Here is a 26,881-nt window from a genome sequence, read left to right as displayed (position 1 = left end):
GATGCCGACCCTCCTTCCCCACAGTCAAAAAGCCACATATAACTTTTAGCTTCTCCAAAACTTAACTACTAATAACTTCCTGTTGACTAGAAGCCTCACTGATAACAAACAATTGATTACTACATATTTTGAATGTTACCTGTGTTATATACTGTATTCTTACAATCAACTAGATAAAAAATATTATTAAGAAAATCATAAGAAAGAGAAGATATATTTACCGTCCATTAAGTGGAAGTGGATCATTGTAAAGATCTTCATCCTCCTCATCGTCGTGTTGAGGAGACTGAGAAAGAGAAGATGTTGGTGTTGCTGTTTCAAGGGTGGCAAAGGTGTAAGAAAATCCATGTGTAAGTGAACCTGTGCAGTTCAGACTTGTGCTGTTCAATGATCAACTGTACAAGATTATGTCATCTGTGAATAGAGAGTTTTACTTCTCACTTTTTCAATCTGGGTGCCTTTTATTTCTGTTTTTTGCCCAATTGCTCTGGCTAGAACCTCTCCTATGCAAATGTCTTTATGAATTGTTTGTTCCATTCCATCATCTATTTGTCTGTTCTTACTCCAATACTATGTTATGTTAATTGCCATTCATTATTTTCTGTCTTGGTGTCTGATAGTATGAGCTTACCTGTTCTTCCAAGGTGTCTTGGTGCTTTCTGGACTTCCGCATTTCTGTATGCATTTTAGAATCAGCTTGTCAAACAAATGGTTTGACCGGTATTTTGATTGGGATTGAAGCCATAGTTTATTCCAGGGGGAGTTGATATTATTTTTATTTGGAAGGAGGGTCCTCCAATCCATGAACATGGTAGTATATCCCTTCATTTATGTAGGATTTCCGTTGGATAATGTTACTCTCTTGTCCGTTTTTCATTACATTTATTCGTTTGTGTGTGATTTTTTTATAGTGTTCCTATAGATCTTGCATTACAGTTTTTCACCTTCTACCTCAACTTCAATGGAACTTTTTGTGATGATAGAAGTAGTTTATATCTGTTCTGCTCAGTACAATAGTTTGTCACTAAAGAGCACTGGAAATGTTCTTGGTAACTGAGAAACTAAATTTTAACCAATTTAACTTTAAAACAAACCACATGTGGCTAGTGGTTGTCATATGAGGCAGCACAGTTTGAGCCTGGTATCTAAAAATACTGGTATAATTAGTTCTGTGTTGTAAATCAGGTTGCTCCTTGGCTTACCTCCCTGCCAGCTTGGTATTTGGTTTTCTCATATTTAATATTTGTTCTTCTGACTTTCCGCTTCAATATTTTATTGTTTTTGTTTCATTTCCCATTTCGTCCTTCCTTATAGATTTATACTTTTAAGAAATCCTCCTACTGTCATTTAAATGAGGCATCCAGATGGAACATTTTTTAGATCCACCTGTCTGTGTTGTTCAGACTCAATTTTCTGTGTATTACTGAAAATGATACATTATTCTTATTTAAACGAAGTGTGGTAAATCAAAGTGAGTGATTGATGTCAGCAAGACTGACAGAATAGGAAGTGGTAAGGAATGGATTAGTTTTTCATTGTTACCTTTTGACTTTGAGTTTTAACAACAAAAAGAGCTTGGATTTTTTTTTTTAAATCTAGTTTTTAGAAAACTTGAATATAATGGAGGGGAACGTTTTACAAATTATTACAAAAGCATTATGTGTATCTTTATTATGATACACTTAAAGAGACTTTTGAAAAGGGGACCTTCTATTTTTTGGTGTTAGGTTTTAATTTTTGTGGCTTCTTCAGATTATTCCCTTTATCTTTGTATGACACTGTGATTTTTCTGAATAGCCAGGAACAATGGTATATGGTATTTTTCTTTTCTTTTTCTTTTTCTTTTTTTTTTGAGATGGAGTCTTGCTCTGTCACCCAGGCTGGAGTGCAGTGGCACGATCTCGGCTCACTACAAGCTCTGCCTCCCAGGTTCACGCCATTCTCCTGCCTCAGCCTCCCGAGTAGCTGGGACTACAGGTGCCCGCCACCATGCCCAGCTAATTTTTTCTATTTTTCAGTAGAGACGTTTTTCACCGTGTTAACCAGGATAGTCTCGATCTCCGGACCTCATGATCCGCCCGCCTCAGCCTTGCAAAGTGCTGAGATTACAGGCGTGAACCCACCGCGCCCAGCTGATATATGGTGTTTTTCTTTTATGTTTATATGATGATGAGAAATTTAAAATTATTGTTTGTCTTTAGTTTTTATTCTTGTTAATGGAGAAACCAAACTCTGTGAAACCTCAGAAGAGGTTTCTTCTGAGCCAATATGAGTGACCACCGTCTTGGGAAAAACAGTCTTACGGAGCCCTGAGAAAGTGTACCTGATTTCTGTTTTACATTAATGGTGGCCAGTTGTACCTAAACTCCAAAAGGGAAGTGGTATCATGAGTTTTGTCTGATCCCTCTTCCCATCATAGCCTGAAACTTAGTTTTTGAGGTTTCTCTGGGGTCCCCTTGGCCAAGAAGGGGAGTCTCTTCTGTCACTTGGGGTGTTACCAGTTGTGAATATGTATGGGTCTGCAGCAACTCGATCCTTGCCTCCTTGGAGGAAATAATTCTGCTGAGGGGCAGAAATAGGTTTAAGGCAGGGTGAGAGACCAGGGCAAGTTTTAGAGCAGAAGTGAAGGCTTATTAAAAAAGTTTTAGAGCAGGAATGAAAGGAAGTAAAGTACTCTTGGAAGAGGGCCAGGTGGGTGACTTGGGAGATCCAAGTGCCCCGTTCTGCCCTTGACTTGGGGTTTTATACATTGGCATGGTTCTGGAGTTTCCATTTCTCCTCCCTTGATGTTTCCCTTGGGCTAGCCTGTCACGTTCAGTGACCTGCCAGCACTTGGGAGGGGCCACATGCACAGTATGTTTACTGAAGTTGTGTTCATGCTCACTGGAGGCATTTTCCCCTTGGTTGAGCATTCCTAGAGGAAGGTCATATACCGGTTAAACTCGGCCATTTTGCACCTTAATGCGCATGCTTAAGCCTGCCCACCCCACTCTTGAGATACTATTGGGAAGCTGCTGATCACCAGCTTCAGGTGTTTTCTATTGTTGGGAAACGGTCTTTCCCTGGCGCCAGCTGCAACCAATTATTATTTTAGAGCGGCAGCTTAACAACCCCCTGATCATGTCACCTGATATTCTTTACATTCTTACAAATTATCTGCAAGAGGTCAATGACAGGTACTAGTGCTGCCCATTTAAGATAGATCTGGATGAAATCTTTATTTGATTCTGCTGTTTAAAAAGCACCATGCATACTGGTCTTCCTTTTATCTGTGGATAACCACACTTACGTCAGGTAATTCCAGACTTGGCAAGTAGGTAAGTTAATTTTTCCCTCTCACTTTTGAACTGTAGAGAAAATACCTTGTAGCTTGTATGTTAGTAGTTTTGAAATAAATATATATTTTGAATAAGGAAATACTCTGAAATATAAGAAGCCATGGAGATAGAAGAAAAGGAAAAGCTGAGAGGGAAAACAAGTTTCTAAAACTGAGGGAAAACATTGTGAAAGAGAATGAACGTATTTGTTGAGTGATCAATTAGAATAATAATGTAAATTCTAATTTGATTATAACAGATGCTTTTCAAGATTACATTTCTAGCTAATGTCGAGGCAGAAATCACATTTGGTCTAACTACAGAGCTGTGGTGTGTTGCTGCCTGGATCCATTGGACTATTTGATAGAATCATGACTTGTGGTTAATGTGGCAATAGAGGTTTGGATTGTGATTGATGAATCTATTGTTGACTTAACTGTATTCAGATACATCTTGGAGGGAACTCTCTCATTGCGTACCATAAAATCTCTTATTTTGAACCTGTTCTTTTGAACATTTTTATTGATTATTTGACACAGAAGTAGCATGCTCAGCAGGTTTATAGCTAATAATACAAAGATGTTTTCATTGTTGCTGAAGATATTTAGTGGACTTAATGTTACTGAAGGGTAAGAATTGAAATCATGTCCACATTTTGCAGATTTGACTAGAAAGTCTGTGATTCCTTCCAGTTCTAACATTATTTGACTCTGTGCTTCTCAAATGTTAATGGAGATCTTGTTAAAATGCAGATTCTAATTCAGTAGTCCTAGATTAGGGTCTGTGATCAGCATTTCTAAGTAACCAGGTGATGTCCATGCTGCTGGTGTGTACACCGTATTTTGGGTATCAGGGAGGGTCTCAGCCGTATGGAGAATGGCTTAAGTCACTGAGAATGGTTTAAGGCAGGGATTGGCAGCGTGATTTGGTAAAGACCCAGGTAGTAAATATTTTTGACTTTTGAACCATTTTGTTTCTGTCCCAAATTACTCACCTCTGCCATTGCAGTGCCAGCTATGGGCAACAAGTAAACTAATGAGTGTGGCTGTGTTCCAGTAAAACATTTACAGAAACAGATGGCATCTGGGTTTGGACTTGAGCTGTTATTTCCTGACTTCTGGTTTGATGTATTCAGAATGTCAGTCTTAAATAACGAAATTCAGAAAGTAAGATTAAATACAGAGATTGTTCGAGCTCAAAGCTTGAAGATGGCTACCTGAGAGCGTAGATTCAAGTTGCCTTGAATATACACTCCAGTTAGTAGCAGTTACAAGTGGGCTTTTAAGGGAAAAAGAAGAGGCAGTTCCTAAGTCGTTTATCAAGAATTTACATTAAAATGACATAAACTGTTGATTAGCTGTGCATTGATGTTCGTATCACAAATTCCAGGAACATGAGGGTAATGAGTGGGACAGTTAGGGACAAACTGCCTTTAAATAATTGCCCTTGGACCCACACTCTTGTTTCTGGGTGTGAAAAATTTTATATATTTCACATAGCTTTGACGACTCTGAGCTATTTTTCTTTTCTTGAGAACAAATGTTATATTTTAAATAATTTTTGTTAATGTAATTTGCTTATAATTTCATAAAATTTCTTGATATTTAAATTATCGAAATAAAACATAGAAGTAATCTTTTGAAATTATCAAAATGTTTCAGTTGAATTAAATTTAATTTTAGAATAATTTGCAAGTTAGCCTTTTAAAAACATACATAGTTTGAAATGTTAAAAACATAAATAGATATATGAGAAACTGAATATGTGTCTTGTTTCATCTTGAAGGCAGAGGGAACTAAAGTGGAGAGGTTTCTTCGCTACTATTCAATCTCAGACTCTTCCTGAGGAGGAACTAGGATCAGCAGGCCATGGTCTCTTTCGGTGCCTAGACATACCTTACCTACATCTTTATATACCATTACTTACACATGTCATCAGACAATGTATTGATCTGTGATCTGTCATTTTTCCTTCCTATGACTTGAAGTCATTTAACATGACTGTCTTAATACATATTACAATGGCAGGTGGTAATTAGTATTATAAAGAAAAGTGGAGAAGAAAAAGAGAATGATGGGGAGAGTACTGCCTTAGGGTAATCCTGGCCTCTTATACAAGAGATGACATTTGAGCTGAAAACTGAATATCGTCTCTCAGTGTACTAGTGGGTTCAGTTGGCTAATTTGTTAAGGTTTTTATGTATCTATTTCTGAGTTGCTGGGATATTAGAAAGAGTTGTTTTTATATGTTGGTCTTCTACCAAGCCATTTAAAAAACCTTCATTCTGACTGGTTATCACAGTTATGCTCTGCTTTTAGAATGAATTGAGAAGTTTTCCATCTATTTTTAGGCCCTTGAGCATTAAAATACCAGTAGGTCCTAGGGTTTACAAATGGCTTATGAAAATGTATATAATTAGCCGTTTTGTGTTAAAATAACTTTTATTCATCTTCTAGTTTTTTTGAGGCGGGGAGTCCCTGATATTTTGGAAATTGTGCATGGCCTACATTGTGAATCTGAAAGAAACTTGTTATATATGTATGAAGCTTTGAAGGTTTGAAAACTGCAAATTTGTGTGTAATAGTGAAATATTTAGAAGAATATGAATATACTAATGTCTATTTTCAGGAAGATATCTTCATTATACCTGTGCTCTGTTGTACTCTATAGAAAAATTAGAACTTGATCTCTCTTTGGATAAAATTTGTTTCAGAATCTTGACAAAACTTTTGGAAGTGTCAGATGATCCCCAGGTCTTAGCTGTTGCTGCTCATGATGTTGGAGAATATGTGCGGCATTATCCACGAGGCAAACGGTAAGAGAAAGCCATTTCATTTGGTTTCTTGAAACCTTCAATGTAGAGTCTAAAATAATGTGCTTATCAAAAATGGAGTAGGTTAGCAAAGGAACTAACAAAGTAAATGAAATCAAGTTTGCCACAGTAGTGAGAATTATGATAAACCCAGTTAAAAATGAGTAGTATAGGCCGGGCGCGGTGGCTCACGCCTGTAATCCCAGCACTTTGGGAGGCCAAGGTGGGTAGATCACGAGGTCAGGAGATTGAGACCATCCTGGCTAACACAGTGAAACTTCTTCTCTACTAAAAAAAAAAAAAAATTAGCTGGGCGTGGTGGCACGCACCTATAGTCCCAGCTACTTGGGAGGCTGAGGCAGGAGAATTGCTTGAACCCAGGAGGCGGAGGTTGCCGTGAGCCAAGATCGCACCACTGCACTCCAGCCTGGGTGACAGCGAGTCTGTCTCAAAAAAAAAAAAAAAAAGTAGTATAAAAATATAAATACACTTGTATAATACTACTGTGTAGATCACATTAGATATTTCATGTTAAAGATTTTCTTTGGTTTGTATGATTTAATTCAGTAGCCATTTTGCGAGCACTGGCTATTTTTTGTCTACTATTTGTACTTACAGAGATGAATTAAGCGTAAAATATTTACTTATCTGGCCCTTAGGAAAAGAATTGCCACCCCCCGTACGTAGCCTGAATCATAAGGAAAAGGACTGCTTGGTTAGTGCTTGCCAAGTCCCTCTGTAGTGACTCACGCACACTAAGACGGAAACTTAATGGATTTCTGCAAGTTTCGCAGAAATGCGGTTGTCCCTTTTGTACTTGGCCCTTTCAGACCAAATATCTGGATACAATTAAGGGATGGTTAAAAAATAGTGAGGCTAGCTATTGGAATGGGGCACATAGATTTTGTAGCAGTGGAAGGATAACGGCAACCTCAGCATCTGAAGAACACCTCAGAACCTGGAGATACAGGGGAGGGAGGGACATCAGTGATCTTTGTTTCCAGTGAACTGCCTCTAGAACTTTCTTCAAAGGAAAACACACAAATCTCCCAAGCTGTTGCCAGTGACTTCTGTTTAACTGAGTGCTGGGCCTGTCACCAACTGCCAGATAGCTCTCACTGCTATACCATGGCCACTCCGTTTAACCTTACTGAAAAATTTATTGGAAACAGAAGAGATAATGGTGGCTCCTGCACCTCCTAAGCAAAATGCTTGTCAGCAACTCTGTATGTCTCTCCCATTTCCCCAATTCTGAAGCTATCCCTCAGCCATCCCATGGTACGGACAAACGTCCTCTGACTGGTGGCATAGACAAATAGGCCAGTCTCTCCTTAAAATAAGAACTCAGTTATTTGAACTGAACTCAGACTCTGAAGGTTTATCATCCAGCCAGGAGGTCACCCAGCCTGTTTCCTAACTCATGGAGGTCTCACTTAGGTGGCCCCAGCAATGATAAACCACTTTCCAGGGGCACGATGAGTACCCTGGTATTATACTTTATGGAAGCCAGGCATTAACTCATCTGCCTCTTAAAGGGACAATAACTTGCACTTTAGGGGTGGTCATAAGGAACCTTCAAGTATTTCAGGAAACACTACCAGTAGATTGCGTAGTCATCAGACAAGTGTGGAGAGCTCTGTAAAAGGAGGCTGTCCTTGTAGACTCTGATGATTCATTGCATTTGTTTAGGTGGTTGAGTTCAGGACCCTGCGGGACATGGGTGGTGAGGTCACTGCTGCATGTTGGCCTTATCCTGGTGCTTGGAGTCTTGTAGGTAGTAAGTAGCCTTAATGAAATGGCATATAAAACTAATTAAGTGGACCTGGTCCCAGCCTGTGCCAGCCAAATTCATCAGAACCACCCACAAGTGTTGTGTTCATGGATAAATTTTTTGGAAGGTAAGATGGTGTAGAAATGAGGGGTTGATATTGTACGAAGACATTTGTCATGCCTTTCATTTTTCTTTGTTTCCCGATAAGCCTTTTGGACTTCTGTCTCTCACCTTTCTGAACTTCTTGCAAGACGAGGCACTGAGTGCGCTTTACAGAGAGGTTCGTCTGCCTAAGAGCAATGGGCAGATGTGCTTACTGCCATATGAGAGATTGGGGTTTCTCTAAGTTTAGGGTTCCTCTTATACAGTGTGCAGGGCTCATCTGGCTCCCTTTATGTTGGCTTGTGGAAATTGAGGCTTGGGGGACCAGCACTAAAATGCCAATATCTTGCTATTTCTGTTGCTGTGAACAATAAACTATCCTTTGTCTCAGACCTAGGAGTCTCATGTCTTCTACCAGGATCCATGAAACTGTGGCAGGCTAACTTGTTAGCTGCAAGTAGGGTAAAAACTAAGACCCTCATAGTTCTTGACACTGTAATATCAAGAGCTGTCCAAAATTAATATCATTCCAAAATAATCTGTTTTTCTATGGAAAATTAAAGATCTTTAGATAAGGCAAATATAAATGTAGCTAATAGTCAAATCTGTAACTCATCTAAAATGTGTTAAACATGAAAAACAGACGGATCGATGGTATATAGAGCCCTCTTAGATTTATAAGTGCTAAAAAGCAAATGAAGATAAAAATATGATCGTTCTAAAATCCTGAAAGTGAAAAGCTTGTTGAAGAATTTATCTTCTCACAGCACTGCCTCAGTAGCCAGCCAGTGTTTCAAATGTTCCTTTTGGCTATGTTGTGCACACCTGACCTGCTGCCAAGGCAGAAGCCTGCTGTGCCTTCACGTAATTCTGCTCTACTGCTCCGTTCCTTTCTTTCTCCCTGCTTTACTGTTTCTCCCTAAGAAGGATGATCTCTCCCACCATGCTGTACCTTCGTTAGACTTCCTATCACCAGTAACTGCTGCAGTCGATCCTCCGTGCTTTTCCTGAAATAGCCTTTTTGGGCCTAAAACTGTGGCCATGCTAATTCTTTTCTACGTCCTTCCAGTGGCTTATATTTACATCATGGACTAATGTACTCATTCTTTATTCTGAAGCCTCTCACCAGCATAACTTATTTTTTCTGCAAGCTCCGGATCCTTCTGCTTTGAGATATGTTTTCGAATTATTTTCTCCTCATTAAGACTCTGCTTTTTGAAACTTCTCAAAAAACAAAACAAAACAAAACAGTGTTTTCTCTCATGGTTATAGGAGGTTTTTTTGTTTTTTTTTTTTCTCCAAACTTTATGGATGTTCAGTGGATTTGCAGACCAACAATTTGAACTAAGTTTTCTAAAAGATTAATCATAATACTCAAGCATTTTAAATTACGTAATTCTTTCATGTCAAGTATTAGAATTATTTTGTTTTTGAACTTTTACCAAGTTATCTAGAATAGACTTCTTGAGTCATAAGAAAGGATCGCTGGGCGTGCTGGCTCACACCTGTAATCCCAGCACTTCGGGATTCAGTCGTATTTTGCTCACAACATGGCAGTTTTCTGAGATTGTATTTTGATCCTCATTATTCATTGGTTCCAGAATTGTGAATTTGCCCACCTCCTAAAAAGTTTATTTTCAACACCCGTGCCAATACTAGAGGCGCTTTCGCAGTTATCCGTGGACATGTATAGAATTGTCGAATAATTGGAGTCGCGCATGGACACATCCGCAGCTGTGGGGGAACAAGGCAACGTTCCGCCATCCTGTGTTCTGTTTTACACTAGAAACAAGCATCCTTTACGTGGTCTGTTTAGTGCCATATTTTTTTTTTTTTGCAGTTTTGTGGGGTTTTTGTGTGTGTGGGGGGGCGATTTTGCTGTTTAAAATTGCCCCAGACCTTCTGCTGGAGTGGTGTATAATGTTCCTAAGCACAAGAAGGGGCTGTTACGTGCCTGTGGAGAAAACTCGTGCATTAGAGAAGCTTCCTTCAGGCAGGAGCTATGGTGCTGTTGGCTGCTAGCTCAGGCCTCAGAGGCAGTTTATAGAACAAGCAGCCTGTGACCGTGCTCTGTGAAGCTCAGTGGGGCTCCAAAGCCGACTGTGAAAGGACCTTGTCAGCTATTTTAAGGATTTGGGTCCTTTGTTTTATTTTTATTTATTTTTTTAAGAAACGGTCTTACCCTGTTGTTCCAGCTAGAGTGCAGTGGTGCGATCATAGCTCACTGTAACCTTGAACTGGGCTCAAGTGATCCTCCCACCTCCGCCTTCTAAACAGCTGTTTCTACAGGTGCACACCACCAAGCCTGGCTAATTTTTTATTTTAATTTTTTTGTGGAGACAGCATCTCATTGTGTGACCCAGGCTGGTCTTGAACTCCTGGGCTCAAGCAATTTGTCCTAGCTTGGTCTCCCAAAGTGCTGGGATTACAGGCATGAGCCTGGCCTGGGTCCTTTTGTTAAGAGAAGTAGAAGCCACTGAATTTTAAGTAGTAAAAATAATATGCAGAGTTTTGCTAAGATCCCTTTGGCTACAGTGAGAATGGGAGGCAGGAGAGCATCTTGTATCATCATCGCTGCAGAGCTGGGCTTGGTGTCCTGCAGGGACATAGGCTTTATGTCCTTTAATCATCACAGCAACGCTGTAAAGATGTCCTTGTCCTCCCTATTTGTCAGGGAGGAATTTACCAGGTAAAGGACTTGTCTAATTAACATGTTTGATAAATGGCTGAGCTGATTTGTTAGATAATGTTTTAAAGTACGGTGCCTGGCATGCAGTAAGCACTCAGTTAATGTTTGATGATACTTATATTATGTTCTTTTTGTTCCCCTCAGTTCAAGACGTTTTTTTAAAAAAACCATGCTTTAAAGAATAAAATATGAAAAGGTAGGCAGATAAAAGCTTCCCTTTCACTCCTACCCCATCTACTTATTTCTTTCTGACCCCAGAAATCTTACTGATCTATGAGATTGTCTTAAACCACCAAACACCGTACTGTATTAAGGTGCCACTTGTCACTGACCATACAGTAGGTATCCTGCACTAGACAGGACTGGTGGCTGAAGAATGGACAGGGCAGTCCACACTATTTTGTGGAAGTTGAGACTCCACAGCTCTGTCTGTAACTACACTTTTGCAAAGGAACAGAGGACCTATTTCTATGCATGACGAAAATAACCATTTTTACTTTCCTTTGTGTATGTAATAAGTGGATTTTCAGGGTGTTGGAAGTGTGGTGATAGAAAGCAGTGTCGGTTGTCAGTCATCTCGGTGCTCTCGAAGATATGAATGTTCTCCTCCATCTCACTGCCCAAGTCACATGGCATATCCCATTGTTCTGAGAAACCGGTGGATATCTTAAAATCAGTAGTCTTTTCCAGGAAATTAGCATGGGTGCTCTTTAACCCTCTGTTCCCTGCTGTCTACCTCTAAGCCCCTATCTGTCACACAGCACAGTCACTGGTGGGCTTGATATTGATTGTATATTATGAAAAGTAGATGGTGTTCAATACTGATTTTAAACAAGCAAGAAATACTGATAATAAAAACGTTAATACTCAACCACTTAGAAAACCATGATCTAAAATGCTGGTGACTGGGTGGTATCTGGGCAGATCATACTTTTCTGGATTAGAGATGAGAAATGAGGACAGCTGTTGGATTTATCATTAGGAATTCAAAAAAGAAAATATTTGAATACTGTAAATCTGTGGTTCAGGGAAAATGATGTAAAAAAAAAGACACGTTTGGTTTATTTTCGTACATTGTTACTTTCCTTTTTAGCATTTTGGTATTTGAGATGCCTGTTTATAAACTGTGAATTTGAGAGTAATTGCATCTTCCTCACCATGTCTCTCCCGTTTGCAGGGTCATCGAACAGCTCGGTGGGAAGCAGCTGGTCATGAACCACATGCATCACGAAGACCAGCAGGTCCGCTATAACGCTCTGCTGGCCGTGCAGAAGCTCATGGTGCACAACTGGTATGCCATGGCTTTTTGCTCACACTCGTACATTAGTCTGCAAACTCTCACTTGCCATTCTAAAAGTTCTTATGTAAATGCTTTGAATGACCATTTTTAAAATCAGTGAGTTTGATTCAAAATGTGGAAATATATTTTAGTAATTCAGAGCAATAACACAATAGTTTTAAAAAGATACTCAAGGTCTCGAGTGTATATTCAAAATAATAATTTCAAAAACAACTCCAGAGGTAACTCAAAGGATCCTGTGACATAAGTCAGTCAGTCTTTTTTGGAGTTGAATGCAGTTGGACTACTGATTCCTTTAGAGACGCCACAATTTTGCAAGGCTTCACTATTCAGCATATGGTAAATTGAATGAATTTTACCAATTCACATAAAAACCCTAAAAGCTGATGAAACTCAGATTCAGCTCTCACATTTCATTCATATAGTTTATGCTTTTGAAGTAACTAAAGTTGTGCTTCTTTGTTGCCTGTTTTTATTTTTAAAATAAAAATTAGTGACTTTTTTGTATCCACTTAAAACAAGATCAATTAAAGAGTAACTACTTAGACATAATAATGGTGAGCCCTTTGTGTACATAATAGAAGAAATGAAGAAATGAAGATTCCCCTTGGCATAGCTGCTTTTAGCTGTAGGTTGGGTGTTCAGTGCCTTCATCACTATCCTAAACAGTTCAAATGCCTCTCCATTCCCCAGCCTCTGGAAGGATGCTCTGTTTTGGACTATTTTTGTTAAGGCATCAGGAACAAATATACATTGCTTTTAACTGACAGTAATGCTACCAGCCCTTCCAAAGGAGAGGATTAATGATGCATTAGCATGGGTGCATTTTGAGGATGCAGGCAAATACAGTGTAGGAGACTTTCCAGGAGTGCTGCTGTGGTATCATGTGTTAAATACTATGTTCCTGCCACTTAACACTTTTATCATAAATAGTGACATTTATGTAAATTCTTACAACTGCTTTTTGAGCACTTTGTACTCTGATAAGTGTACAAATTTGTACCTTGATAAGTTAAATGATGTTAGGTATGATGGAAGTGAGTGCAACTTTATATAGGATGATTAGAGAAAGCCTCCCCGAGTAGGCCACATAGCTAAGATGACAGTAATGAAAAGGAACCAGCCATACAGCTCTATTACTGGGGTGAATAAGCATTTTAGGTAGAGGGAATGAGAGGTGAAAAGGCCTTGAAGTAGTAATGAACTTGGCTTGTTTAAAGCAATGTACAGGGACTTATGTGGTTGTGACACTCAGGGTTGGAGGTGCTGCTGGCATCTAGTGGATAGAGACCAGGAGTGCTGGTAATATCCTGTAATGCAGACAGTCCCCAGCATTAAAGAAGTATACGTCAGTGCCGAGGTTGGGAAACTCTGATATGAAGGATGGTCAAGGGCAAACTCTGACTTGAAGGACGGTACAAGGGGAAAAATACGGTTCAGGAGAGGTAGGCAGAGACGTGATCATGTAGGGCATTGTAGGCTATAATTTGACTCCTGTAAGATGAGTTGAAAACCATTGCAAGGATATTAAATAGGGGAATGACAAGGTGTGGTTTATGTTTCGAAAAGGTCACTTTGGCTACTCCCTGGAGAATGGATTGTGTAAGGGTACGTGAGAAAGAATGAAGAGCATTTGAACTGGTTCTCATGATAGTCTGGGGCTGAGATAGTTGGTGGCTTGGCGTAGACGATAAACATTGAGATAAGAAGTAGATGGACTTGGGGTAGATTCAGAGCTAGTGCTGACAGCACTTGATGGGCTGAAAATGTTTTTACTTTTTTCCATAACTTCAGTGCAAGAAGAATGGGATCAAAACAGAAGGTAAAAACCCCAGAATGGTTTTTATCTGTTTAGCAGGAGGAAAAACTTCAGGTCTGTCAGTAAAACTTAGGATACACCACTGGATTTCTCTCCTTACTTCACTTTACCCCAAGCTAGATTTTTCAAGATAAATCAATTATTTAGTAATTTCATATTTTATGGTTTGTTTATATCTCTTTCAGGAATTTAATTTAAAGGATGTTGGCATTTAATAGAATTTGAGGCCGTTGCAACCAATGAACTTATAGTTGCCAGATGTTTTTCTAAAGTTTCTATGAAAGTCAAAGTTTTATTTTCCCATCGTGTCGAAATTAGGGCTATTGAAATATAATTATTCTTTTATTAGTTTATTTCTCTTGAAATCTTTCTTGTTGGATCTAGTGGTTTTCTTGTTTTAAAAAATGTATATTCCTAATATGAAAGGCAAGATGTGTGTGAAACAGGATGTTTGCCAGTGGAGGAAATTTTTTGGTTGAGAATTTTTGTTGTTCAGATGATCATGTATTGTAGATGAAATATTTAAAATTTGACTTTTTTCTTGAATTTAGAAACTTGGTGTAGTCTCATAGTACCTTTCTCCGTGTATGATTATAAGAGGAAGAGTATTCTGTCTTCACAGGGAAATACTATTTTATTTGCTCTTTATGAGAGAGTATTCTTTTTTCCTTTATCTTTCTAATTATATGCCAAACTTTTAAAATTTTAATGTTTTAGCTCTGATTATTTCCTTTGCATTTAATGGAGAAGCTTTGTGTTAGTATTTTCCCACACTTCCTTCATAGAGAAATTTTTATATAAAGGAAGATTAAAATTCACCTGTGATCTCTGTATTTGATTGTGACTTATAAATTTCTGTGGCTCCGTGTGCCAGAGAATGAAAGTTACTCAAGTAATAACAATTTATTACACTACCAGTTTAATATGAGACTAAATAGAATACCATTTGGAAAGTAATCTTTTGCAAATTATATCCCCAAATGTAAAAGAGGTTTGGATCAATACCTTTTTTCAGGTAACCTAGTTGTCTATACTAAACTATACTTGTAAAGACTACCTTTCTACCTGCCTAAAATAGGGACTTTTTAAACTAAAATATGTTACTGGGGTTCTAAAGAATCTATAAATTTCTCTAAATTATTTTCTTTTGTACCAAGTGAAAATTTGAAAATACAGTGGAGTTTTTCTTTTAGCATTGGCTTGATTTAAATGGAAACGAGTTATTGTAAATGGTGTGTTTTAGCCTTCCATAGTGAAATAGTTATTTGAACATAATGAACATGCAAGCACAGATGAAAGCATGAAGGTCTGCGTAACAGGCAGCAGCAGCAGCACTTTGCCTGCATCCCTGGGCTTTTCTGCCCTAAAGGATTTTTAGGTTTTTGATACTGCATTTTTCCTGAAGTTTTTGTTTATCAGATTAAATTGTAACTTTGGATACAATAAAGTTAACATTTATTACTTTCTGCCATGAATTTAAAAAATGTTAAGTATAATTTCAAAATTATATTTTAAGTGTAATTTATGTTACTTAAGAAATCATGGAACTGGCTCAGATATGGATTTTGATTTTGATTCTGTTATAAGGAGTTAAATGTTAAGTTTCTTGATAATGTAGAGATACATTTGAGTTTATATCACATGGAGTATAGAGTTATATAATGGGAAAATACTTATTTAATTATTTTATGATTGATTTCAAAACTGTATCCTTGAATTGTAGGTGTTAGAATACCAGCGTTTCTCCCCTTCCACGAACAATGGATTATAAATAACCCTGACTGAGAGTGGGTGAGGAGCGGTGGGGGAGGAATAAAGTTGCTGGGGAGGGAGTGGACAGTGGCACCCACTGGGCGCCCTCAGCTGGGAAGCCTGAGCAGGCCAGTCCTACTCGTGGGCCTCCACAGCTCTCATCTTTTTGTGCCCACCATGGCATTCCTGGTGCGCCCTTTGTTCTTTTGTGCAGTGCTGGATTTTTATATTATTAAATTTGGCAGAATATATAAACAATGACAACTTAGAGAACTTGTGTATATACACCTAATTCATCCATTTAACATCATAAAATGTCAATTGTTTTTCTCCTACAGAATGATTTTAAATGTAATCAGCCTCTAATGCAGAAGCAGCAATATGTGCGTAAGAACAGCTCAGGACTTCAGGAAAGAAACACTGACGTTTGTAGGTAGAGGATCTCATGTAGAATTTTCTATTTTTGTCTCTAGATTCTTATTCAGCCCTTTCTTAAGCAGCATAATAAGTTTTAAGAATGTTACCATCTCGATTTTTTATGCTTAGGTAAATTAATATAACAAAAACTCAGCAAGGCTGAGGGTATGGATGATACTACTTTGTTCTCTGGTATTTTTATCAGCTTTGCATATTTTAGTTATTCTGTAAGTGCAGAGGCATAAATACAGTAATTAGAAGAGTTACGAACTAAAGAGAGAAAAAAAAAACTCTTATGTGTTTTAGCTAACTTTTAGGATAATAATCAAGTTACTAAAACATTCCACATGATTTTCAATAAACATAACATTTCTAGATTTAATGTTTTCCATAATTAATTTCTAATTTCTAAATTAATTTCTAGATTCTCTTTCTGGGTTTCTGGAAGTTTCTAGGTAGCTGAAATTTTCTGGGTACCTGGTCTCTTTCTGGGTACCTGGAATTTTCCACATTATTATGACATTTTTAGTGGAGGAACATTTGAAAATGTTTTTAATGTCATATGTTTTGTGTATTTGAAAAAAACAAATATAACTGGATTTTTTAAAATATGAAAACTAATTCCAGGTAAAGAGGAATTTTTTACAGCTGTTATCTCACTATCAGCTGGTAATTCAGCCTCCCAATCGAAGGTTGCTGCTTCTTTGCAAGTTAGAAATGTTTCCTAAGACTGTATTAACTTTAACTTTTCTGGACACTATGCACCACTGAATTACAGTTGATTTGGAAATGCCAGCATAACATAAATCTCAGATTGTTGCAAAGTATCAGCCTAAGTAAACATTCAGAAGAGCTGGAAAATAAGCATTTTGACAGTAAAGAAAATCCCTGATGGATAATGTAGTCTGTGGACTTCATAATTAAACATAAAATCAATTACAGGTTTCACACATAGGTGCACATGACTAAGTGTGGGGATCTGTGGATCTAGTTCATGTTTTGGTTTTGTTTGCTTATGATTGGCGTCTTAGACAAACAGGTACCTGAAGTGGGATTTAAAGGATCAGTAAAGCATAGACGAAGAAAAGGCTGGTCTAGTAAGGAGAAGTAGAGAAAAATGAATTAACTTGCTTTGGTTTTCATTGCTTTCTCTTCCTTCTGTGTGAGTGGAGCAGTTACATTTGTGGTCACTTGGCATATTTCATTTCATGGGCTTTGTGTGTGTGTGCACATGCACGCATCTGTTTTTTTGTTTTTTTGTTTTTTTGTTTTTTGAGGCAGAGTCTCGCAGTGTCGCCTGGGCTGGAGTGCAGTGGCGTGATCTCGTCTCACTGCAACCTCCACCTCCTGGGTTCAGGCGATTCTCCTTCCTCAGCCTCCTAAGTAGCTGGGATTACAAGTGCCCACCACCACACCCAGCTAATTTTTTTGTATTTTTAGTAGAGACGGCACATCTTTTAAATCCAATAAACCTCACTAGAATGGTTGGCAGAATATACTAAAAATTTAATTAAGATTGAGCAAACTTTATATTCACTCTCTAAGAGATTTAAGTTTTCGAATTATTTTCTCAGTGTCCCTTTATGTATGTCACCCAGGTGTTACGTCTTGATGGGGGAAAATGTTTCATAGCTAATGGAAATGAATTGACAGGTTTTTGTCTTTAGTAAAAACCTAAGGAATTGACCAAAAAGAGGGGGAGAAGTATCAGCCTATTGTCTTAAGAAAGGTACCTTTTGATGTAAATATTCTTTAATTGAATTTTTATTCCATTTAAATTTTAAAAGAATTGTGCAGCAGTTACATTTTAAAATCTAAATCCTCTTAGATGAATTAGATGAAGTTTATCATCTGTTTTTACCTCTGTTTTAAAAAAGGAATTCAGCATAAAGGTGCCAAAGTGTTAGTATAGGGCCAGAGGTTTTCCTAAAAGACCAGATTTCTCCCACCACACTGTATCAGATCTGTACCACATTCTCCTAGAGGCACCGCTCAAACTGGTGGGAGCTGTGCTCTTCTTGCCTTATTTTCCTTAAAGGCTAGGCATTTAGAAGCCTGAAATGAAAGCAGTCTCTTGGATGACAGTTTTTCCTGCCTTGCTAAATATCCCAAAAATGTATTCTGAGAAAACATTTCAGTGTCTGGTTTGAACGCTATGCTGTTCCATTTGTATCCAGCTCTTTTCTCAGTTAAGAGAGTTATGGGAGTGTTTACTTTTATCTCTGTAATTGTCTCTAATTTAGTTACGGACAGGAATACTTGTTAGAAAATTCAATTTGTGCTAAAGTAGAGAAATAAGAAGTAGAAAATAAAGGCATAGCACACAGTTTCAGTACACTGTCGTAGCAGGATGAGCTGCAAACAAAACCCCTCAGATACCAGGTTAAAGAAAGAAGTGGCTTTATTCAGCCGGGAGCATCGGCAGACTTGCATCCCGAAAACTGAGCTCCCCAAGAGAGAAATGCCTGCCCTTTTAAGGGCTTACAGTTCTAAGGGGTCCATGTGAAAAGGTCATGATCGATTGAGCAAGCATGGGGTATGTGCCTGGGCTGCATGCATCAGTTATCAAGACAGAACAGAACAGAGCAGAAAGTTTCACAGTGCTTCCTTATACAATGCCTGGAATCTATAGATAATACAAGTGGTTAGGTCAGGGGTTGATTTTTAACTACAAAACCAGGCCTGGGGTGTGGTGCCGGGCTGTCTATTGATTTCATTTTTGCCTTTCTTTAACTTTTACTTCCTCTTTCTTTTTCTGAGGTATGAGACAATAAGAGAAGTGGTCTCCTCTTTATTCCCCCCTTTGAGAATCTCACTTATTAGTGGGAGTTCTCATTCTCATTTTCACTACTTAGGTCTTCCTGCAAGACAGATTGATAATGATTCATGTAATACATCTGTGCCGAGGTTTTCTGATGAACTAAGGTAGCAACAAAACTTTTTATTGTTTGAAGGAGCAAGGGTAATACACAGGGGAGCAGCAAGCCAGTTCTTATTACTAGCAGTACACATACGATGAGGGTTTTAAATTCTCCTATAGTTGGAAACTATTTTTTAAATAAAGACTTAGGATTAAACCTATGCCACACCTGTACAGGCACATGTGCCAACTTTGTCATGTCTCTATATTTTCAACTACTTGCCCTTGATCATCTATGTGCAGACAACAATTGGTTAGGTTGAATTTTCCACACATTTCTCCTTCAGCTGCTAGTAAATAGTCTAGGGCCAGTCTATTCTGATAGGCAGCATTTTTCATTTGGGTTTCTTGCCAGGCTAAAATGGTCAAAGCTCTGCCAGTTTTATTAGTGATTATTTCTAAGACGGCCTGCAACTGTATGATTTAATTGAGCATGTAGCTGGGGGTTTGACTTTTCATAATAGACGTTTTTAAGAGGTAGACATTTGAACTTGTGGTCGTCTGTTTGGGGAAAGAGTTAGTCAGAGTAAAGTTATTTTGAGGCATTAACTTTTTTGCTTCCTAAGGCCATTGGTCTCCTATGTTAGTCTTTCCACAAACATAACATGAGGAAATGCCTAGGCTGCTGGCAATGTTTTTAGCTAAGGGAGGAGGCTCTGGTAACTTTTGGTTTATATACTTAAAGAATGACTTAAAGACTTGGAAATGCTGCTGGGCCAGACGGGTCTGAGTTCTTTGACTAAGTAGTATGTGTACAGTGGGGACACTTTTATATAAGTGCTAGCAAGGACAAAAGAGGTCCTTACCTGGGAAAAAGATTGAGTACAGTGACAGAACAATAGTAAAACAGTATACAGGAATACTACTAGTCCTAAGATGTCTAACTGCATTACTTGTTTGACGAGTCCTCAAACTCGGCAATGCTTAGTTAGCTTCTGGTGTGTGACTAGAGCAGGGCTTGTTGTTTCCTCAGCAGCAGCTTGGTCTCGCCTTAGGATTAGCCGGGTTGGATGATCTGAGTCCTACTGGCTGGTTCACTTGTCCTGAACTGCCGGTGTCAGTCAACTGTGGTGGATCCAAGACACAACACCTGCAACTTTAACAGCAGTGGGAGTGAACAAGATTACAATATAGGGCCTATATTATATGGATCCTAGAGAAATTAGATTTTACTTTTTAACCTAAACAGAGTCACCAGATTTAAAGGAGTGTCAGGCTTATAGGCATTTTTATGTACTTAATTATGAACACTTTGTATGGCTATTCCTAAAGCCTGCATTTGCTTTTTTTTGAGGTCAATTCCCCTAGTTCCTGGAGATTACCTTTAATTTTGGGGACTTATGATTTGGGGGGTGGTTGACTGAACAAAATCTTATAGGGAAAATACCTAGTTTGTTTGATGGGGGTGCGCCTGACTTGGAGGACGACCATAGGCAAAAACCTGATTTTAAATGAATTTCCTGCCAATATTTCTTCAGTAGCTGCTTGAGTGTCTGGTTTATGCTTTTTACCTTTTTCTGAACATTGCGGCTGGTAGGCGGCATGGAGTTTTCATGTGATCTTTAATACCTTTGCTATTTTCTGTACCAAGTCAGCTGCAAACGCTGGCCCATTATCTGAGCCGATTCGTAAGGGCGGTCCATATCTAGGAATAAGATCTCGGAGAGGCACACGGGTTACTTTACGAGCTTTTTCAGTTTGTGTTGGATGAGCCGCCACCCACCCAGAGTAGGTACACACAAGAACTAGTAAATACTTGTTACCTCCACACTTTGGCATTTCTGTGAAGTCCACCTGGAGATCTTCAAAGGGGGTGTTCCATAAGCTTGTATGCTGGGCAGAATGGCTGGACCTTGCCTCGCATTGTGCTGCTGGCAGGTAATACATGGCTGTGCCACCGTTTTGGCAAGGGCTGATAAATGTGAGATGTAGAATAAGCGGCCTGACAACTTTTTAAGTGACTCTTGACCTAGGTGGGTGGTCTCATGCACAGCCAGTACAGCTGTGGCTCCTAGCAGTTGTGGCACAGCTATCTTTTTATCCGGTAACCGGATCTATCCTTCTTCTATTATTTGTCCTCCTTCTGTCTGGAAAACGTCCTTTTTTTCTTTAAAATAAGTAGGTACAAGGTCAGGTGCTTGAGGGAGAAGGGGGGCTGTGACTGACACCCGGTATGCAGCTTTCCTCTGAGTCCCAGCCTCTGAGTCAGCCTGGGAGTTCCCGAAAGCAACTCTAGTGGAAGCTCGCTGGTGTCCCCTGCAGTGCATGACTGCCACCTTTTGGGGCCTCTACGCTGCTTCTAGTAGTTGCAAGATTTCTTGCTGATGTTATATGTCTTTTCCTCCGGAGTTTAACAAGCCTTTTTCCTTGTATAATGCCCCATGTACTTGGAGGGTTAAGAAGGCATACTGAGAGTCAGCATAGATGTTCACAGTCTTACCTACACTTAATTCTATAGCCTGAATTAAAGCAATGAGTTCATCCTTTTGGGCTGAAATACCCTGGGGCAGTGATTGGGCTTCAATGACAGTATCCAGGGTTGCCACTGCATATCCCGCACATTTTTCTCCTTGTGGGTTGACGAAGCTGCTCCCGTCCACATACAGCTCCCAGTCCACTGATGCCTAAGGCTGGTCCCAGAGGTCAGGTCTGCTAGAGTAAACTGAGTCTAGCACCTCTACACAGTTAAGCTCGACAGGGCTCTCTGATACCGAGAGCAAGGTGGTGGGGTTCAGGGTGTTACAAACTTCAGTGGTTATGTGGGGATTTTTACAGAGCAAACTTTGGTACTTGGTTAGTCTAGCATTCGTTGGCCAATGATGTCCTTTGGTATTCATTAAAGTCACCACAGCATTGGGGAGCTTTTATGTTCAGCTTTTGCCCAAGAGTCAGTTTATCTGCTTTTTGTGTTAGCAGGGCAATTGCTGCTAAGGGCCTCAAACACGGGGGCAACCTTTAGAAACCCCATCTAGTTGTTTGGAGAGGTAGGCCACCGGCCTCAGCCAAGGCCCCACAGTCTGAGTCAAAACCTCAACTGCCATTTTTTTCTCTGACACATATAGTGTAAATGGCTTTGTCAGGTCAGGCAGACCGAGGGCTGGGGCTGGCATGAGTTTCTTCTAACTCACGGAAGGCTTGCTGCTAAGACCCCTATTCAACAGGTTCCTGGTCACCCCCCTTTGTGACTTGGTACAGAGGTTTGGCCAGTACTGCAAAGTTTGGGATCCATAACCTGCAGAACCCTACAGCTCCTAAGAATTCTCTCACCTGCCTTCTGGTCTTAGGCTCTGGCAGGTTGCAAATGACCTGCGTTCTTTCTGATCCTAGACTGCGCTCCCCCTGTTGGATAGTAAATCCTAGGTAGTGTACCTGCTGTCTGCAGATCTGAGCATTTTTTTTGGACACATTATACGCACAGTCCTCCAGGTGACTGAGCAGGGCATCTGTTCCTTTGGCGCACCCGACTGCCGTGGCGTCTCCCAGCAGGAGGTCGCTGACGCACTGGAGCAACACGCAGGCTGGGTCTCTGGCGGGAAGCTTTTGCAGGTCTTGAGCCAGGGCCTCCCCGAAGATAGTAGGGGAGTTCTTGAACTTTTGGGGAAGCCAGGTCCAAGTGTATGAGTGGTGACACCTGACCCTGGATCTTCCCGCTGGAAAGCAAGCAGTTTCTGGCTGTCAGGAGCTAGTCTGATGCTAAAGAAAGTGTCCTCTTCAGGTCCAGGCAGGTGAACCAGCTGTCCTCAGTACATGAGCAACTGGTGGCAATCAGCCTAAGTAGGGTTATGAGTCTGGATAATAGTTTGAAGCAAATTAGTTAAGGCTTGAGGCTTTTTAGTATAAGATGGGGTATTCTTTCAATTGAGGAGATCAGCAGAGGTGAAGGGTTGATACACAAAGGCACACCTTTCTACCATATGCCTGTCTTCGTCTACCCCAGTATATCGCTGCTTTTTCAGGGGCATTTGCATAGCTTGAGCAAGGCCAGATTTGAGACTGCCCGCTTGACTATCTTGACTTCCTTCCCTGGCCTCTCAAGGCTCTGATCCTCCCCTTCGAGGTGAGACGTGGGGCGTGTTAGCTCCTAAACCTGGTTCCTGGGGTGCTGTTGGCCTCGGTAAAGGAGGGGTAGGCTGGGACATATGGAGGAAGAATTTCTGTTACCTCTGGCGGCTCCTGCAAAACTGGTTTCTTTTGCTGTTTCTGGGATTTCTTCTTTTAACTCTGTGTCTGCTGGCGAAGCTGCTCTTACTTGTACTTGTGGCTTTTTTTTTTTTTTTTCCCGCAATGAGCCGTTAAACAGGGCTGGATCTATGCTGGTTTTGTCTATATTATATTTAACTATGAATCAGTATAAAGGAATTTGGTCTGGGTACACTGGCTACCTCCAACCCCTGTCACCACCTGAAATACATGGCCAGTTGTTCCCTGTCTGTAGTTCTTTCAGTTGGCCATCCAACGCCAAAAGAGGGCAATTCTGATTTACATTCACAGAGAGTTCTCAATCTGTTGGGGGTTAACTTAACTCTATAATCCCCTGCAAAACGTTTTTTAAGGTTCTGTAACATGCACTTTAATAGCGTAAGTTTTGGATGTTTCGATGACTTTTTTTCTTATTTTTTAATATATGTATGTTTTTTAACATAGTTCCTAGCGGAGTGGGCTTACTTTGAGTGTAACTTTTTTTTTTTTTTTTTGAGACAAAGCAACTCTCACACTACAAGAGAAGGAAAGGGTAAAGGTCACTCACTTGTCTAATTCACACTAAATCAAAATTAAAACCAAAGCCAAAGTGTCGATAAAGGCACGCCTGTTCATCAAGCAATTCAAGCCAAGTCAAAATCAAAACCAAAGTGCCAATAAAGACATGCCGTGGGTGATCAGGCCATGCTTCCACTCAAATGGGGTCGGCAAGTTCCTAAGACCGTCTTACTGTATTCCAGATGTCCGACTCCAAGCACCAGTTCCTTCCCAGTGTTCAACCATTGCGTTGATCCTCCGCAGGGGCCTGCCGTGCACCGCTCTGATGAGGTATTCCACTGGGGCAAATCCCTACCTGGGAGCGCTCTCAGGATCCGCGTCGCTCAAGCTGGCTGGAGTCCCCACAGGGATGCTCCAGAGGGCAGACCTAAGCCACGTAAGGGACTGCCTCGACCATCTTTTAATTACCTCACTTCCCGGTCAGGGAACCAAGAAATGTAGCAGGACGAGCCGCAGACAAAACCCCTCAGACACCAGGTTAAAGAAGGAAGTGGCTTTATTTGGCCGGGAGCATCGGCAGACTTGTGTCCCAAAACTGAGTTCCCTGAAGGGCTTACAGCTCTAAGGGGGTCCATGTGAAAGGGTCATGATCGATTGAGCAAGCATGGGGTACGTGGCTGGGGCTGCATGCATCAGTAATCAAGACAGAACAGAATAGAAAGTTTCACAGTGCTTCCTTACACAATGCCTGGAATCTATAGCTAATACAAGCGGTTAGATCAGGAGTTGATTTTTAACTACCAAACCAGGCCTGGGGTGTGGCACCGGGCTGTCTGACTATTGATCTCATTTTTGCCTTTCTTTAGCTTTTACTTCCTCTTTCTTTTTCTGAGGTATGAGACAATAAGAGAGGTGGTCTCTTTCCTTATCGTGAGAGCTGTGACAGAAGTGTATGTAGGTGTCACAGGAGCTTGGGAACAGGCGGGAGCAGGCAGTGCTAGAGGTGTTAAGGGTTAAGGAGTGAGTTGGAGATGTGGCTGGGGTACCAGGAGGACTTCAGGCAGAGGCGCCCTGTGAGCACGCTGTGTGTAGGGAGTCACAACAGTGTTGTCAGAAGCGGAACTTGGATTCTAGCAGTAGTGGAATTAACATCAGAAGGCATCCTTTGAAGTCACGTGAAGGCTTAATAAAATTATAGTCACCTGAATGTTAATTTTACTTCTTTTTGGATTTTATTTTACTAAGTAAGAGGTTTATCTTTCTCATGTCGTGTGGACTGTGGATATCGGTGAGTCCAGAGCCCAACAAAATCATGAAAGAGCCAGAGTCGACCAGGCGCAGTGGCTCTTGCCTGTAATCCCAGCACTTTGGGAGGCCAAAGCGGGCGGATCACAAGGTCAGGAGATCAAGATCATCCTGGCTAAAACGGTGAAACCCTATCTCTACTAAAAATACAAAAAAAATTAGCTGGGCTTAGTGGTGGGCTCCTGTAGTCCCAGCTACTCAGGAGGCTGAGACAGGAGAATGGTGTGAACCTGGGAGGCGGAGCTTGCAGTGAGCCGAGGTCATGCCAGTGCACTCCACCGTGGGCAACAGAGTGAGACTCCATCTCAAAAAAAAAGCAGAGTCCTTTACCCTGCTGCTCCCTTCCCCCCAGTATGGCACTTTTGTCCTCCTGGTTGAGGTGGAAAAGGGAAGTGTGGAAAGAAAAAATGTTGTCATGAGTCTTTGTTTTTGAGTTTTTTAATTGGAAATAATTTTAACTACTGAAAAGCTGCTTTCATCTGTAGTCACCAGCTTTGACATTATGCTGCATTTGTGTGTGTTCTCTTTCTCTTTCTGAGCTGCTTGAGAGTAAGTGGCAGACGTAATGGCCCTGCAGCCCTGAATACGTGGCACGGATCTCCTCAGAAGCAGGATATTTATTCTCTTATGTAACTGAGGTCCATTGATGCAATATATTGTGATATTGTGGTTACTCAGACTCATGGTTTTGGTAAAATTGATTGTTAAATGATAATCTAAAAAAACTTTTCAATATTTTAATAAACTCAAGAAGCTATACCTTAAGAAATAATGTAAATGATAGAAACAAGGTAGCCACTAGAAGATCCATCAGAACAAAACAGGAATGTAATTGATTCTGCTAGTGAGAATACCTTAGTTAAACTAAGTCTAAACATGTTTTTCTTGTTCTTCTCCAAGAATAGTTTGTTTACAAGAAACAAATACCTACCCGAGTTAGCTTAAATATAAGGAGACATGTGGCAGGGATATCAGGTGGCTCACAGAATCTAAGTTAAGTGAAGTCACACAGTCCACTGAAACTGGGGACCAGAAAGTTGGCGGGAAGTGAGGCAGGCAGCAGTGTTTTCCACCTCCCATTCTCACGTGGTTTCTCACATTCATAGCCAGGCTGCTCACTTCTTCTCTGTAGACTGCTTTTCCTGCCCAAGACTGTCATGATTGCTCGAGAGGTGCAGGCTGAGCTGTGTGTCATCATGACATTCTAGCTCAGCTTTCCACATCCAGCTGGCATGGTTTGGATATGTCCTTCCAATTACCTGGGTGCGGGAAGCTCCCTTGCTTCCTGCCTGGCCTGTTCATTGGCTGGTTGTCTCCCCTTTACCTGCTGAGTGAAGCCAGAGTGGGAGGATGACCTGACTAGTACAGTGCGTGAGGCCCATTCCTCAGAGGACTTTGAAGGACTTCCACAGAGCTGCGGCTGGACTTTCTGCCCTGTCTGCAGGGCAGTTCTTCTGGTGGCCTTGGACAGACACAATTCTGTCTCCTTTCTCACTTGCAGCTTACAAGAATAACTAGATATGCTGGGAATGTAATATCCTCAGATAGGGAAGGACAGCCTGGAATAGCCTGGGCTCCGTTCCATACTCCCTTCCTCCCTGCAACAGGGTGAGCTTCAGCACATTAGCCCAAAACATCACGTGGCCCCCAGGGTGTAAAACTCAGGGTCCCCAGGGTGTAAAACTCAGGGTCGGCTACTTCCTGGGGTCCTTCAGCTGCCTTGCAAGTGAGGCATGCACAGATGAGACTTCATCTGCCCTGGGCTGCTTTCTTGCACGTTTTGGGGACTGGCTTGCCATGGATCCCAGGCCTCTGTTGTCCCTTGCTGCCTATCTGTAAGTAATAAATCGGCTTCATATAGCCTCTTATATGTGGGTGTTCTGTTTCTCCAAATTCAGCCAAGTAGGTAACCAGTGCACAGTGAACTTGTTTCATATTTTCTTCTTCCTCTCTTCCAAAATATCAACTTAACTTTTCTC

General features: G+C 40.5%; 1 protein-coding gene across 4 annotated transcripts in view; it reads left to right on the top strand.

Annotated features, from left to right (window-relative positions):
• Nucleotides 1–26,881, top strand: part of ATP6V1H (ATPase H+ transporting V1 subunit H) — a 119,897-nt gene that overhangs the window by 80,189 nt on the left and 12,827 nt on the right. For 2 of the 4 annotated variants that reach the window (XM_003902753.3, XM_003902754.4), the window contains 2 exons: nt 6,031–6,132; nt 11,869–11,982. In XM_003902753.3, coding sequence (XP_003902802.1) covers nt 6,031–6,132; nt 11,869–11,982 — 216 coding nt within the window. Of the gene's footprint in view, nt 1–6,030; nt 6,133–11,868; nt 11,983–15,533; nt 15,602–15,900; nt 15,996–26,881 lie in introns of all 4 variants that reach the window. The other 2 variants (XR_002523801.2, XR_650626.2) reach the window with 2 other exon arrangements.

This window comes from Papio anubis, chromosome 8, assembly GCF_008728515.1.
Source record: "Papio anubis isolate 15944 chromosome 8, Panubis1.0, whole genome shotgun sequence".
In the NCBI taxonomy this organism is placed as follows: domain Eukaryota; kingdom Metazoa; phylum Chordata; class Mammalia; order Primates; family Cercopithecidae; genus Papio; species Papio anubis.
Note: the sequence above shows the minus strand (reverse complement) of the source record. Positions and strands in the feature narration are given on the sequence as shown.